This window comes from Phoenix dactylifera, chromosome 1 (assembly GCF_051530095.1).
Source record: "Phoenix dactylifera cultivar Ajwa chromosome 1, Ajwa_hap1_PhDact_Kaust_v1.1, whole genome shotgun sequence".
Classification (NCBI taxonomy): domain Eukaryota; kingdom Viridiplantae; phylum Streptophyta; class Magnoliopsida; order Arecales; family Arecaceae; genus Phoenix; species Phoenix dactylifera.
In genome coordinates, this window is record NC_143190.1 from 12,377,021 (window position 1) to 12,392,167 (window position 15,147).

The 15,147-nt window shown below is 36.2% G+C and overlaps 1 protein-coding gene across 5 annotated transcripts; it reads left to right on the forward strand.

Annotated features, from left to right (window-relative positions):
• Window positions 1-7,909: 7,909 nt before the first annotated feature.
• LOC103720092 (Regulator of chromosome condensation (RCC1) family protein) lies at window positions 7,910-14,698 on the forward strand. 5 transcript variants are annotated; one of them, XM_008809631.5, is made up of 8 exons: window positions 7,910-8,221; window positions 9,475-9,630; window positions 10,068-10,226; window positions 12,867-13,043; window positions 13,130-13,261; window positions 13,345-13,443; window positions 14,230-14,313; window positions 14,399-14,698. In XM_008809631.5, the coding sequence occupies exons 1-8, from the start codon at window positions 7,930-7,932 to the stop codon at window positions 14,572-14,574; spliced, it is 1,275 nt and encodes a 424-aa protein (XP_008807853.4). In that variant the 5' UTR covers window positions 7,910-7,929; the 3' UTR covers window positions 14,575-14,698. The 5 variants fall into 5 exon arrangements, with proteins under 5 accessions (XP_008807853.4, XP_026665410.4, XP_088577048.2 ...); XM_088720922.2 differs by having other exon boundaries at window positions 7,957-8,221; window positions 9,485-9,630; XM_026809611.4 differs by having other exon boundaries at window positions 8,081-8,221; window positions 9,485-9,560.
• Window positions 14,699-15,147: the final 449 nt, after the last annotated feature.

Here is a 15,147-nt window from a genome sequence, read left to right on the forward strand (position 1 = left end):
AGTCTTTCCGATGTGGGACTATTGGGCCTCACACCCTTTCCACCATCGGACAAGAGTCGTCCTCGGCTCTGATACCAAATGTCACGCCCCCGCCTCCTCGGGGCACGTGAGGCACGCAGTGCCCATGTGGGGGCCACATGATGAGGGACCGCGGTGCTCCCTTGCCAGATATTGTCCGGTTCCGGAGCTTCACGCAAGCGTCCTTCACCCCTCTTCGATTTTGTTTTCCTCCCAAAAACGCGTCTGCAGGATTAGGAGACACCCGCCTCATATGCCCAGGCTCTAGAACGAGTCTTTCCGATGTGAGACTATTGAGCCTCATACCTTTTCCACCATCGGACAAGAGCCGTCTTCGGCTCTGATACCACTAAATGTCACGCCCCAAATCCGGATCATGACACGGTCGTGCTATTGCAATCTTATGCACACAATAACACGAAGCCACTTAAAATTTCATAATAAAAATAAATAGTTTCATTTACTAATGTTATAACATTATTCATGAAGTTGGAACAATACAGAGCTTCTAAAATTTAATTATTACATAACGTTTTCAGTTACCCCAACCCTGAATAACACCAAGCTTCCTGCTCCTAGTAGTCTTATTCCTCTGTAGAAAAAGTAAATAAAAAGATATGAGCTACACAGCTCAGTAAGTAACCAAGTACTATCTTATTGGATCAAGCATAATTATGCCAATGCAGTGTTTAAGAAGCTAACAGTTATGGCAAAATAAAGCATTTTATAGATGATATACACAAATCAGGTTATAAAGCAATGCATGTTCTATCAATGAAAGTTCATAAATATGAATATGCATCATATAAAATTCTTGCCATTATTCATGCTTTGAAATCCATAATTGCCATTATTCATGCTTTGAAAACCATGCTCTCAGATGGTAGTTCAGCTATGGTCACTATTATTACCCATGACAGGGCCGTAATTTTACCAACTACTATTACTAGTTGGCGGGGCCATATGCCGAGCTATTATAACCCGCTGGCGAGGGCCATAATCTTTGCCAAGTATTATTCCCCATTGGCAGGGTCTACACCAAGCTATTAAACCCGCTGGCGAGGGCCGTATGCCGAGCTATTATAACCCGCTGGCAAGGGCCATCTGCTGAGCTATTATAACCCGCTGGCGAGGGCCGTACATAGCAATCTGAGAGTTCATAAATCATTATTCTTTTTTTTCATAAATCATAATCATCATAATAGGTTGGAAAATGATAAATGACATCATATAATTTAAAATGCATAAACATGCCTCAAATATCATTTTTCATGCAGTTTATCATAATCATAATTTCATAACTCATACACCATCAAATATTCATGAAGGATGCTCTTTAATCAAATTCATGGATCATATGCAATCATATACTTGATCCTAATTTTGAGAAAATACATCATATCAAATACAATTTCATAATTTCATACTTACAATTAAACAATTTGAAATCAATAAGATTGTGCCAGGGTTACTTACTGCAATTTGCTTTCCAATTTCTTACGTCCGGGTGACAAATTCTTGATCACCTAAATTAATCACATAAGGGTCACATTAATCCCTATTTATTTCATAATTTTCTAATTTATCATAACATAAATTTACTTGCTAGATCTCAAGTCCAATTTACCCAATTTGGAGCCCTTGGGCTCGATTTAGAACCAAATTGGGTTCACGTATGTCAATTGGGCTTTTAATTAAAGGATTAGGCTTGAGTCAGGATCAGCCCGAGGCCAATTTAGTCTCAAATTAGTTGAATTGGGCTTGAATTGGGCCTGATTCATATTCAATTGGATCTGCTGGAACTAACCCAGCTTAATTGGGTTCGGACTCAAATCAATTTGGGCTTAACTAGTTTCGGATCCGAACCCAGATCCAACCTGTTAGGCCAGATCCGTTAGGGTCTTTTCTTTTTTTCTTTTTTTTTCTTTCTTTTTCTTTTCTTTTTCTTTTCTCCCCTGTTTCTTTTCTTCTCTTTCTCCTTTTTTTTTTTCCTTCCCGAAACTTCTTCTCCTTCTCTCTTCTTTCTTATTCTTCTTCTCTTCTTTTCATCTCCTTCCCGAAGCTTTCCCTTCCCCATCTTCTCCCGCAATCAAGAGAGGGTGATGGAGTTCTCGGGAGGGGCCGACCCCAAGGCTGGCGGCACCGCATCGGAAGCCCAATAGTTCCACATCGAAAAGACTCGTTTTAGAGCCTGGGCATATGAGGTGGGTATCTCCTAATCCCGCAGACGCGTTTTGGAAGGAAAACAAAACCGGGGAGGAGTGAGGGACGCTTGCATGAAGCTCCGAAACCGAACAATATCTGGCAGGGGAGCTCCGCGGTCCCTCCTCATGTGGCCCCCACGTGGGCACTAGGTGCCTCACATGCCCCAAGGAGGCGGGGGCTTGACATTTGGTATCAGAGCCGAGGACGACTCTTGTTCGATGGTGGAAAGGGTGTGAGGCCCAATAGTCCCACATCGGAAAGACTCGTTCTAGAGCCTGGGCATATGAGGCGGGTGTCTCCTAATCCTACAGACGTATTTTGGGAGGAAAACAAAACCGGGGAGGGGTGAAGGACGCTTGCGTGAAGCCCCGGAATCGGACAATATCTGGCAGGGGAGTTCCGCGGTCCCTCCTCATGTGGCCCCCACATGAGCACTGGGTGCCTCACGTGCCCCGAGGAGGCGAGGTCGTGACAATAGCTAACTAAGCAAGAGCTATGTTACAACTTCAAAAATAAGAATCAATTTTTAAAAAAATCGCTCTTACTGCAACAAAATATGTGTGTGTGTATATATATACATGGAATAATATATTTTAAATATTAAACAAATCTCTAATTCTAAAATCAACTACTTGGATTCCTTTCCATGAGATCGTAAAACCTTGCCCTATGTCGCATCATCACCTTCGTTAGAAGCCCCAGATCCTAAGAGTGTCAAATGTAAATTCTGTACCTTTGAACCACTTAATTATTTGGTTATAACTATAAGATTTTGAACAAATTTGCCGACATAACACGTTTAGTAATGCTTGTTGAATTATAATTTATAAAAGGACAAGGAGCAACATCCTGCGCTCACCCCTTAAAACTTGACTAGCAACATGCTACTTGATCTTTTTAATGGCAAATTATAGGGCAAGCACTCCACTCATGCATTTCTATATTTCTTAGTATGCAAAGGGTGCTACTTCAGTTGGGGAGCTAGGATTGGAAACTTTCTCCCATATGCTATGCTCACAAAACAAGAAAAGAGGAGAAATATGATGAAATGTATCATTGATTTTTTTCTCTTACGTATCTTGAGCACAGGGCCCACAATTTTCTTCTGGTAAATATTTTATCTTTTAGAGCAACTTGGTGCGTCTAACTTTAAGAATCTTGTTATCAGTATCTTGCCACGTGTAATGCATATGAGAAATGCGATATCTATGATAAACTCAAAACTTGAAGCAAAGTATTGGCTTCTACTTGTCATCCCCCCTTTCTTTTTATTAATATAGACCCCTTTAAGAAATATAAAACACAATGATCATGTTAGAGTTTCCCTATCATGGAGTTGGGCATTGGTGTTATCTAAACTTTTGAACTTGTCTTTATATATATATAGATAGAAATAGAGACAGTGCTGTAGATAATATAGTAGATAGGATTATAGATCCAAAAAAATCTCGGTATAACCTCTATACTTATTACAAGGAAAGTAAAGAGAATGTCAAAACCCTCTTCAAAACTCCAAAATAAAATTTAAAAAAATCATAAAAAAATCAAAAAAAAGACTCTATTGAAAAAATATATATTTGAACTCTTCAAAAAAAATATATATATGCTCGTTTGGTTCGCGAGAAGCATTTTTTCTTCTAAGAATATGATTCCTACGAAGCAGATTCCTTGTAAGAGGATGCCTGAAAAAATACTTTTGGCATGTTTGGTTGACAATGAAAAAGTGACAGATTTTCAGAGTGCTTATGTTTGGTTGACCATCCATTTTTCTGAAAAATTTATGTGTATTCCTATTATACTCTTAATAAAAATTAGGTCTTTAATGCCTCTTTAATGCTAAAGGACTTTTTTGGAAAAAAATAAAAACGAAATAATTCTCGGCTCATGGAAAAGTAACTTTTCCATGTTTCTCATGGAAAAGACTTTTCAATGATTCCCATGTAAATACAACTTTCTCTTCTCTCTCATTTGAAAACTCCAACCAAACAAGAGACATCTCATTATTTTCCGTTGACCATACTTTTTTTTCTTTTTTCTCCATGAACCAAACGAGCCCTATATATATAGATAGAAATAGAGAGATAATATAGTAGATAGGATTATAGATCCAAAAAAATCTCAATATAATCTCTATACTTATTACATGGAAAGAAAAGGGAATGTCAAAACCCTCTTCAAAATTCCAAAATAAAATTAAAAAAATCATAGAAAAAATCAAAAAAAAAAATAAAAGACTCTACTGGAAAAAAAAAATATTTGAACTCTTCAAACTTAAGAAAATCCATGGGAGAGAAAAAAAAATGCTGACTCCTAGGTGGAAGAAAAAAATATTCGAATTGGTTTCCTTTTCTTTTTATCCTTCTCGAACTGGTTTCCTTTTGTTTTCATCCTGACCAAATTTGTTGCCTCTCGGCTACAGTTAAAAAATGAAAATAGAAATATTTCTTTCCGGGCTAACCTTTCTCGGGGGTGCAGCGTGAAGCCATGCGAGAGATGGGGATAAAGGGGAAGAAATCATGAGCTCAGCATGTCGCAAGGAAAACGTATGCTTCTCAGCAACGCCATTCTGACCAAAGCGGTCAATCTCTCTCGCTCGCTCGCTCGCTCTCTCTCTCTTTTTGATAGGATATCCTTTTTCCACATTCCTGAAACCATCCAATCTTTGATTCCATGGCAAACGCCACAATTGTTTACATTGGTACGTTTTTTTTTTTTTCTATTTATTCGTATACATCACGAATCCTAAGTAGAAAAAAAAAATTCATTAAAAGCAAGGAAAATCAGCAAAATTTGTATATTTTTTCATGCATCTATTTATTCGGCTATAAAATTTGACAGAAATTCCGGAATTAAAGAAAACCAATGGAGTTAGTTTTCTAACTAAGAATCACCCCAAAGAAAATCCCAGCATTTTTCCACCTCCTATCTCTTTTCTAAGATCTGAAAACCTTTTCACTGATTTTTTTTTTTTTTTTTGTATAAAAGGAGGCAAAAAGAAGCGGCCCAACTTTTATTGAAGATTAATTATATTTACAATAGAAATGAGTTACATTATCGAGGGAATAAAGGAACAAATGCTAGAAAAAGAAGCTAAATGGCCCCAAACCAAGTATCTAATAATCAGGATAGAAAATGTTGATCCTCGTAAGAAGAAGCAATGAAGGAAAGGATCTCATTCGGACCTATAAGTAGGAGCATTCATTGCCTGAAAGTTTCAAACAATTTTTCAAAAATTTTCAGTCCAACACTTTCCTACTATACCATCTTCTTTTGAACATGAAGAGCTCTGTTTTGTTTATCTCAAAAGATTAAGCTGTTGTACTCCTTCCCACATCCGAATGAGATATGTCTGGTACCTCCTTTGAAGTATAATACAATCTACTGAAAGGCCTCAGAGCAGATGTAGTTGGCTGAAACTCCAACATATGTAACCAAGGCAGAACCATGCTGACAAGGAAAAACATGATCCACTGCTCAAGCAATCTAAAATAAGAGCATTTCTTGAAAAAAATAGAAAAAAAAATCAATTGCATTAATCATCCACAAGCTTAAAGGCAGTATTCTTCACTTTGGACCAAATATTTCTTAGCTCTATCTGCATAATAGAATCGCATAGCCCCAACCAATCATTAAAAAAATTAAGTCTCTTTGCCGTATTTGAGGCAATTAAAGATCTTTTTTTTAGGAACATTCTTGTGTTCCGCTCCTTCTAACAGGTCCAATATATAGTCGCAATCAACATGAGAATGGCAGACTGTGCATATTTTGTAAAATGGTTCATCCTCCAATCAATGTATAGATTTTCAAAACTTAGTTGAGGATGAAGCATCCACCGTGCCGGATGCTCCAAATCCTCTATTCCATAGCAATAAAATGAGACGTCCTCTGTATTGTTCTTTTGCTGATGGTTTGTTTCTTTCTATGTTTATCTTGCATGTGACTTATAATTTTTGGTTGTTATTTGGCAGCCAAGACCAAGCTGATGCTGCGAATAGTAAGGGATTGCTTTGGTGTCCTTTGTGCTACATACGACCTCAAAGAGTTTTCTTTCAGTATTCACACAAAAAATCAGCATTTCCCAGTATTTCTTTCAGTATTTTTATATTATTTTTTAATTAAATATTAACATCCATTAATCCTTTGGATTACTTCTTTGATTATTCTAGTTATATTAATTTTTGGCATACACATCCATTAAAATTTAATAAATATTAACTTCTATTAATATGTAATTCTTTTGTTTTTTTCTTTTTTATTATATAAAGGTAGTGTTCGAATTGCAACCTCGCATTTAGTATTATAGCAATAGAAAGTAACAGAAAATCAAAAAAAAAAAAATCTTGCCTCTTGGTTAGTACTACAATTTTTTCAAATTACTCCATTGATTATTTCTATTATTTTAACTTTATCTTAAATTTTTTATTTTATAAAAATAAATTTTATTTTTCTCTTCTTGTAATTTCTTCAATTATTCGTTGCCATTAGTTGTTGAGCAAAGAGATAAAGAGGAAAAGAAAAGATGTGATGGGTAAAAGTGGACATAACTCTTATTGTCTATTCTGAGGTTAATCCTCGTATATTCGATATTGATGATCACGATACTGTATTAATAATAGCAACATTAATTTGCCTAAATGATATGAAGTAGGTGAATTCAGACCGAATCCGTTTCCAAGAATTGTAGGAGAATTTGGTGAACTATCAAACCTACGATAAGAAAGGGATATTAATCAAGGTAACTAATCCACTATAATATCTTAATATAATAGTAGTCTTATGTAATCAAAGACTAAATCTAATTTCATTTTGCTTTGTTAACCTTGCCTCTATTTCTTTCTACAATTGAATTGGCAGCCGTGCATAGGCGATCAAATCAACAATAAGGGCTAGTAGACCTGCTCAACGGGCGAGTTGGGCAGTTTGCTCAGCCTAAGGTGTCCCTTCATTTTTTTTAGGCTTGGATCTGGAAGTGTGAGCCCGCTACTTATTGGGCTTCATGCTTTGGTCAAAAATCTTTCTCTTTAAATTTTAATAAAGATTTATATATAAAGATTTACTTAATATTTAGGTTTATATAAATATTAAATACTTAATTTATTATCAAAATTTAATAAATATTAATATTTACTATTAATAGAAGTTAATTTAATGTTCAAATTGTACTCAAAAATATTTAGTATTTATGAACAGATTAATATTATTATTAATATAAAATTAATATATAACTTATTCATATTAATACTTATTTAATAAAGAGGTTAAATATATAATTAATATATAATTTATTAGCATAGGAATTGTTAATATGGAGCCGATTCATACCTTCACCTTTCTATCAAATAATACTTTTCATTATCTCCTTGCACATAGCATAGATATCATTCTTGTTAACTATTACGCAAAAGCCCTAGAGCCATCCGTCGCTTTCATCTGCAAATATACTTTTCTTAAGATGGAAAAAAACATTTCTATTCAAATATCTCTCTTTATTAAAAATAGAACAAAGATAAATGCACCATGAAAAATAAAGTGAATTTAGCTATTCAGGTGGTATGGAAGAACTAAAATCCTCAATCAAACCAAGCCATAATGATCCATCTATCACGTGCATGGCACGTGACAAGTTTTGGTTGGCGTAAAAGAAAAGGAAAAGGGTAATTAAAAAGAAAAGAAAAAATCGGCAGAAAGCCACAATCCTAGCTATTAATGCAGCCTAGTTTGCAGCGGAGGAGATTTATATCGGGTGGGAAGTTGAGCATGGAAGGAGACTTCTTGGAAGAGAAGGCGGCCGTGGCCATGGGGGAAGAGGACAGGTACGACGAGGAGGTCCGAGCCTGGAGCTGGGGCGCGGCCTCCGATGGCCAGCTCGGGACGGGCACCCTCGAGGACCAGCTTTTCCCCCAGCCCCTCCTCAACTTCCCACCCCTCTCCTCCGCCGCCGCCGCACGTCGCATCGCCCAAATAGCTTGCGGTGGCGCCCATTCAATCGCCTTAACCGGTAACGACCAAGAAATCCTTCGCTCCAAGATTCCATCTTCACCACTTCAACTCGGAATTCGATACTGTTGTGTGTTAATCACACACAAGCTCTCAGCTTTTAGCTAAAAATTGAATCTTTAAGTGTTTCGAGGGTTTGGAACTGTTGGTCTTAGTGATTTTCCCGTCTTGATATGAGATTATCTTTGCTTAGTTTAGAAGCAGGGTGGGGTGGATTAGCTAGGGTTTTGGTGGATATCTTCCTGTAGGCTAACACTTTTTATCATGGAAAGCTTAGATTTAAAGGTGGAATGCCAATAGACTGCATTGTCGATGTATTAAGGATTTTGGCAATACACATATATGGGTAATCTAGATTGCTAAATTGTTTAGATGCATCAGAGCGTATGTATGTCAGAGGGTTCAAAACATGTCTATTTTAGTCAGCAAGTAATTTTAAACTAACCTTGTTAGACGTAATTCAGCGTATCAGTTATTTAACGTATGGCAATTAAAACTTTGGTTCTAATAGGACCTTGCATTTTGTTATAAATTACTTTCAGATAGCATGCAGTACAAATACAATCATCTCTGATGTATATAGGATATATTCAGGAACGCATAGAATCATCTGTGAGACACTTTTGGTTTTTTTTGGGAAAGTTACTGCCTTGTTCTATGTGCAAATCTTTAGTCCACCTTGACTATAAACTTTGTCTGAAATTGATTTCAGATTATGATCAAGTGTGGGCAAGAAAGCTACCTTCTGTAATTAGAGGATGAATGCCCTTTAATGACATATGCAGATATATTTAAATTGTTTTGGAAGTTATAATTATTTCCTTACAATGAATTTGATTTTATGGCTAGTTTCTTCTTCGTTCTTAAAATTCGTCGCTGAATGTTATTCATTTTTTTTTTGGGGAAGAATGTTTTTGTTATTGAAGTGCCACAACTTGTTAATGATGCCGACTTTATGATTTCAAGTTTCCATCTGGCTGTTACTGCTTAGTCACTTTGAAACTCTGCTAGTGACTTTGGATCACCTTTTATAAGCTCTGCATTCAATTTATATGGCCATGTTTTTATGTTGAGAAACTTCATCAGATTGATTTTTCTACTTGTAGTGATCCTTCAGTATTTCCTTTCATGTTTATAATCTTGGAATGCTGCTTGGCATTTCCCTCATAATTACCATAACACTTTGATATGGATGAAAAATAATATGTTTTATGCTAAAATGAAATGGTGTCTACTTCACTGACAGTTTTATAGGTGATGGTAGGGCACTGACATGGGGGAGGGGTACATGTGGTCAACTCGGTCACCAAGAGCTGTCAAACTGCTTGCTGCCAAAGCCTGTAAAGTTCCTTGAAAGCTTTACTATAACCTATGTCTCTGCTGGATGGAATCACTCTGGCTTTGTTACAGGTTTCTAAATGCTGGAACAATTACTTACTCTTCTTTACCTGATACAGAGATTAAATTTCAGTTTTATTTTGATGCTTTAATGTGATAAAGGGAATATGAAATTAAAAAATATACATTAGACAGAAAACGTAAAATTTTAGAAGTTAGCATTATATGCACTACAGATACGACTGGCAAGATACTATTACTAGGATACTGATTACTGGTGCATATTGATGTGGTGGTAAAGTATAAAGCCATCATATTGAAGTTCAATTCTCAGCTCTGGTATATCATGTGCTATTTTTAATGCTGAATGTGCATTTGATAAGGCAGCTTTTCATTTTTACTGTTAGTATGTTACTGTGTCATCAGTGCATGTTGTCTGCCCACTTTCAATGTTGCTTTTGATCTTTGCCGTGATGGTTCTCCCTCTGTTTCTTTTTCCTGCTTCTCAGATACAGGACAACTCTTTATGTGTGGGGATGGCTCATTTGGGCAGCTTGGAAATGGAGATCATCAATCACATGGTTCCCCTGTTGAAGTCTTATTTTTTTCTTCAAAGCATGTTGAGCAAATAGCATGTGGGATGCGCCATTCTCTTGCACTGGTGTCTGGTAAAAATATTAATGATTTATGCCTATTCATGAATTTAAAATTGATAATGCTAATTCCGTTTCAGTTGAATGTTGACAAGCTTAATTTGCTTTATTTATCAGCTTCCCTTGCAAAGCCTGAAAAGAAAGCCACGAAATTCAATGGATACTAAATTATTCTTTTATTAAATTCATTTTTTTTTCTGGCAGAAGTTTGAGAAAATGAACTTGAAGAAGCAATATTCAAGATTTATTTTCATGAAATCCTACATGTCTGTCTATCTTGTCACGATTGTCTGATATGGATGTATCTGGACATTGATTAGTGATTTTGGCACCAATGTCTATTTTAACATATATTTAGCCTCACATAAGCTGTTTTTCCCCCCAGTTTCCATTTTGAGCTTCAAATATAGCTTTTCATACCATACCACTACAAAAAAGTTGTAATGTAACTTGTGTCGAGTACAAGTTACACTTCATCCTTGTTCTGTATTTAATTATAATAATCTGATAACCATCCATCGATATATCATGTTCCTGGTTGATACTTTAACATCATAAAACTAAATAAACTTATATGTCACAAATGGAAGAGTTTCAAAATTTCAAAACAAAGAAATGACACAGCTGACATGATTCTATCATGCACATGCATACACGTATGTAATATATGCTAAACTGAAACAAATGCTATATATGCATTCTCATATGTCACATGCTAAACTCAAAACGATTATATGCGAGGACAGAACAAATTGGTGATATTGAAAAGTAACATTAAATGGGGAATAGTCAAAATATATCATGCCACATAGAATGATTAATTAGTTTCCTCACGTAAGATTAGATTGGAGTATTTCAATGTTACTAGCATAAGCCGAAGCACTAGATCATTGAGAAAGTAGTTGTAATTTCACATCCGGATGGAGTTCCATGAGTATCAATTATGTTAAAACGTAAGTAACACATTAATCATTTGAGTTCTGATCTGATGGACATTGGATGTTGCTTCGATTTGGCTAAAACGCTTAGATGCAATGCTCTATATAAATTGAGGATTAAAGTGTCAATTAGTATATTGCCAAAAGATTGTCAGTTAGACTGTTTTATGCTATGTAATTATTAGTAGACTACAACCAAGGGGGAAACACTATTAAAATCAAAGTTTAAAGTTTTGCACATAGTGCTTGTGGTTGTCAAAGGTTTGGCAGGATAATGGCATGCCTCTCTCTTGTTCTAGTAATTAGAAGAACAAACCCAAGGTTTTAAGTACTGGAATATTTGTGAACAGTGTGGATATCATTTGAAAATGAACAACTCAGATAGAATCGAACTTTCGATTGATCCGGGACTTGAGATCTTATGGATGAAGATATGGTCTCTATGGACCCCATTGAATTTCATTCAGAGGGGGAACCCTATAGAGATCTTCTTATCAAAGAAAGATAGGTTTAACTGAAGCTGTTCAAACATGGATAGGTCATATGTCAACTATCACAAGAGAGGTAGCAGCGAGACTTGGACCTAGGGCCTTGTGATACTCAACGAGTGTATACAGAGAAAATAAAGTTTTTACGATTTTTTATAAAGAAGCAGGACCACCAGACCCCTAAATTGTGGATTCTTGTGCCAGAGAGAGACTCCCCAACCTTAGCTTTTTCCTCCAATTCCTCGATCTTTTGTTTACTAACCATGTACTGATTCAAACCTGAAGGGACCATTCCAGACTAATAAGGAACCAATACTTGGTATGCCCCCTGTACTGACTTGGAATCCAGATGGGTGTGTTGTATTAACTCTTGGTACACCTGTACCGGTTGAGTGCTAGTATGTGTAGCGGTCTTAGTACCTAAAACCTTGCACCGAAAATACTAAATAACGAGGCATGCCACGAATCATTGTCTCATTCTTTGTTAAGGCAACCCTTGTATTATGTTAATAATCTCATATCTCTGTACTCACCGACTTACCTTGGGAATTTCATGGCATTCCTCTCTCTCTTACCAAAGTTGCCTTGGCCAAGAATAAGACACCAAGTCATTGTGAGGGTGGATGTTATATCAAGTCCTGGCTAAAAACACTTTGATCCTGAAAGTAGATCACATGTAAATGGGATAAAGCTTGTTGAAAGACTAAACCTGAGTTTGTGTGCTTGAGAACTCCAATTCATTGCTAGCTTATGTGCATGTGTTGTAATGCCCTCAGTTCAGTTACCTTTCCTTGACGGCAACTGTAATGCTGTACATGTGGATGATACATCCAAAAAGAATGTCAGATTATCATGTGGATATAAATCTCGACCCAAGTTTCAGATGGTGGCATGGAAACACACACAAACTAGTGACTTAGAAAATATTGACTAGAGCATATAATTTCATGATTGGCATTTCTGAAAATGCTGTAACTCAAATTGTGGATGCTTGGTTTTATGAGAGTAAACTAGATGACTTCATCATTTAAAGATTTGTGTAAATTAGTTTCCAAAAGTCTAGTCATAATTCAAACTTCTAATATTGTTCTGCTATATTTACAGCAGGAACAGCTATTTGGCTGAATTGAGATTACATAATTTTTGGATCTTTGACCATGAGTGCTGTATCTCAAGAATCAGAAATTGATTCTGTGGATTTGTACGTACTTACAGCATGTGGTAATCAGATGCAGGATCATCGGGCAGTTCAATCTACGGTTTTGGTTCTGGGAGACATGGGCAGATCGGTATGTTTGAATCTGGAACCCAGAGATCACATAATTTTCCCAAAGTTATTGAAGGATTTGAGAATTGTGAAGTTGTTAGTATATATGCCAATGGAGACCATAGTGCTGCATTGTCTGGTAAATTCTGCAGATTGTTTTTGTTTGTATAATATTCATATATTTTTCTTGTGGTATTACTTGAAATTATTCTGCTTTTGTATCAGCTGATGGTCAGTTATACATTTGGGGTAGAAGATTCAGTGGAAGATCGGATGATCACACTCCTCAAATTTTGCCTTCACCTTTGAGGATCACTCAAGTTGCTCTGGGATGGAATCATGCTTTAGTATTATCTGGTACATAAGTCAAGAAAAATCGATATTATTAAGCTCTATATTGTAGCATGTGGCATGTCTGAACTTTCTTGATTATGGTGCAGATAATGAACTGTATATGTTTGGTGGGTATCGCCATGGGATGCTCAGTGGTTCTCCCCAGATGAGCCCAATGCAGCAGACACTGGTTCCATGTGCTCAAGGTATTAGCTCAGATGGCAACTCTCTGGTATTTTCAATTTCTGGTCTCTGACCAAAACTAGAACTATGAAATGCTGTGAGATTGAAGCTTGTGCCTTTTAGTCCAAGAAGAGGCAATTTGTTGTCATCAAGTCGTCTCTGATTATTGTTAACTGTTTCTTCTAAGGCCAATGGATATCTGTCTTTTAGAAGAAGAAAAAAAGAAAGAAAACTGTCTTGACTGCCAATAAACATATATTATATGTATCCTGCTCAAATTTTTTTTATTCCTAGACCTCAAATTTGCCACTAAGCAGCAGACTTAAAGGTCTGAAAATGGAATGCCAAATTGGTTTTTTTTAAATAATTATTTTCTGACAAATGGAAGGTATATTCATAAGGTTCTTGGGAAAAAAATGCATTGGTAAGGGAAATTGTATGCATGAATATTAAAATTCTAATAATGAGCAAGAACTGAAGCACTATTGGAAGCATATTTGATGTCTGTTCCAAGGTGGTTTTTTTTCTTCTCTTTTTTCCCCCTCTTTTTTTTTTGTGGTGCATGCATGTTTTTTTTCTTCCTTAGGGAGGGGGACATGTCATGATGAAAGTTCTTTGGATCATTCATGTTGGCATGAGTAAAAAAAGGCTAAAATGAAAGTTCTTTGGTTATAGAAGTTTGCAAATGTGTAACACAAAATGGAATATTTTGTGAGGCAAGTTATTTGGTACCTTCTCTTTGTGTCTATTCAGTACTTATTTTACCCTACTAAGTCATCTAAGGTGTATTTGACTTGGCATTTTTACAGCACGGACTCTGGAGAGGGTACCTTGTCTTGATGAAAATGTTGTGCGCATTGCAGCTGGTGCCGAGCATTCCGCTCTTATAACAGGTAAGCTAATACAGTAGATATTATATTTATTCTGCTAAAAACAGTCTAAGTTGTGATTTTTCACTTGGAAATTATTTATTTTCAGAGAAAGGAACAATCATGACATGGGGCTGGGGAGAACATGGCCAGCTTGGACTGGGGAACACGTATGATCAAACTTGCCCCCAGAGAGTTAATATAGACTACAAGGGATCAAGTGCTTCTGCTCAACTAGGGATTTACTGTGGCAGTGGATTTACTATTGTGGCTAAAGTAGACTAAAGATATTCCGAAAATTTGTTTTCATTCTGTAACTCTATGGTTCAAGTATCAGTGTCAGCTTCTGTTATGAAATTTTGGTTCTTATAATTATTTTATATAAATGACTTATGGAGTACTCTCTCAAGCATTTTTTTCATACACACATCCAACGAAATAATGTTGTCTTGATGATATTAAAGATAGCATGTGGTACAGGAAGATGGCTTATAAACAGGACACAACAGCTGAAATTAGCTTTAGGATCCCCCATATCATGAGCTAGCTGCAATGAGTTAGGAGATGGATGCACTAATAAACGGGTATCTGGAAACATTTCTGCATTCAGAAAGGAAAAGCTTAAATCGCTTGAAGGCCTTAACAAGTCCCAGAACATCTCCCTTGTTTTGCAAAAGATACAGGTTCATATTTTTACAGTGGATGTTGTGTTAAATTTTGTACTGCAGCTTTTATATTTTTTGATGGATGCCATGCTGAAGTTTACTACAGTATGTATCTTGTATCATGGTTTTATTCTTTGAAAAATTGGTTTCGACCCCGCGCCACTGGTGATTAGAACAGTGGATTTAAACACCG

Bases quoted from the DNA above. Each gene is read 5' to 3' on its own strand.
- LOC103720092 (XM_008809631.5), top strand. From the start codon at position 7,930: ATGCAGCCTAGTTTGCAGCGGAGGAGATTTATATCGGGTGGGAAGTTG. The intron at 9,631-10,067 runs GTTTCTAAATGC...CCTGCTTCTCAG, and splicing joins TCACTCTGGCTTTGTTACAG to ATACAGGACAACTCTTTATG. The intron at 10,227-12,866 runs GTAAAAATATTA...TGTGGTAATCAG, and splicing joins TTCTCTTGCACTGGTGTCTG to ATGCAGGATCATCGGGCAGT.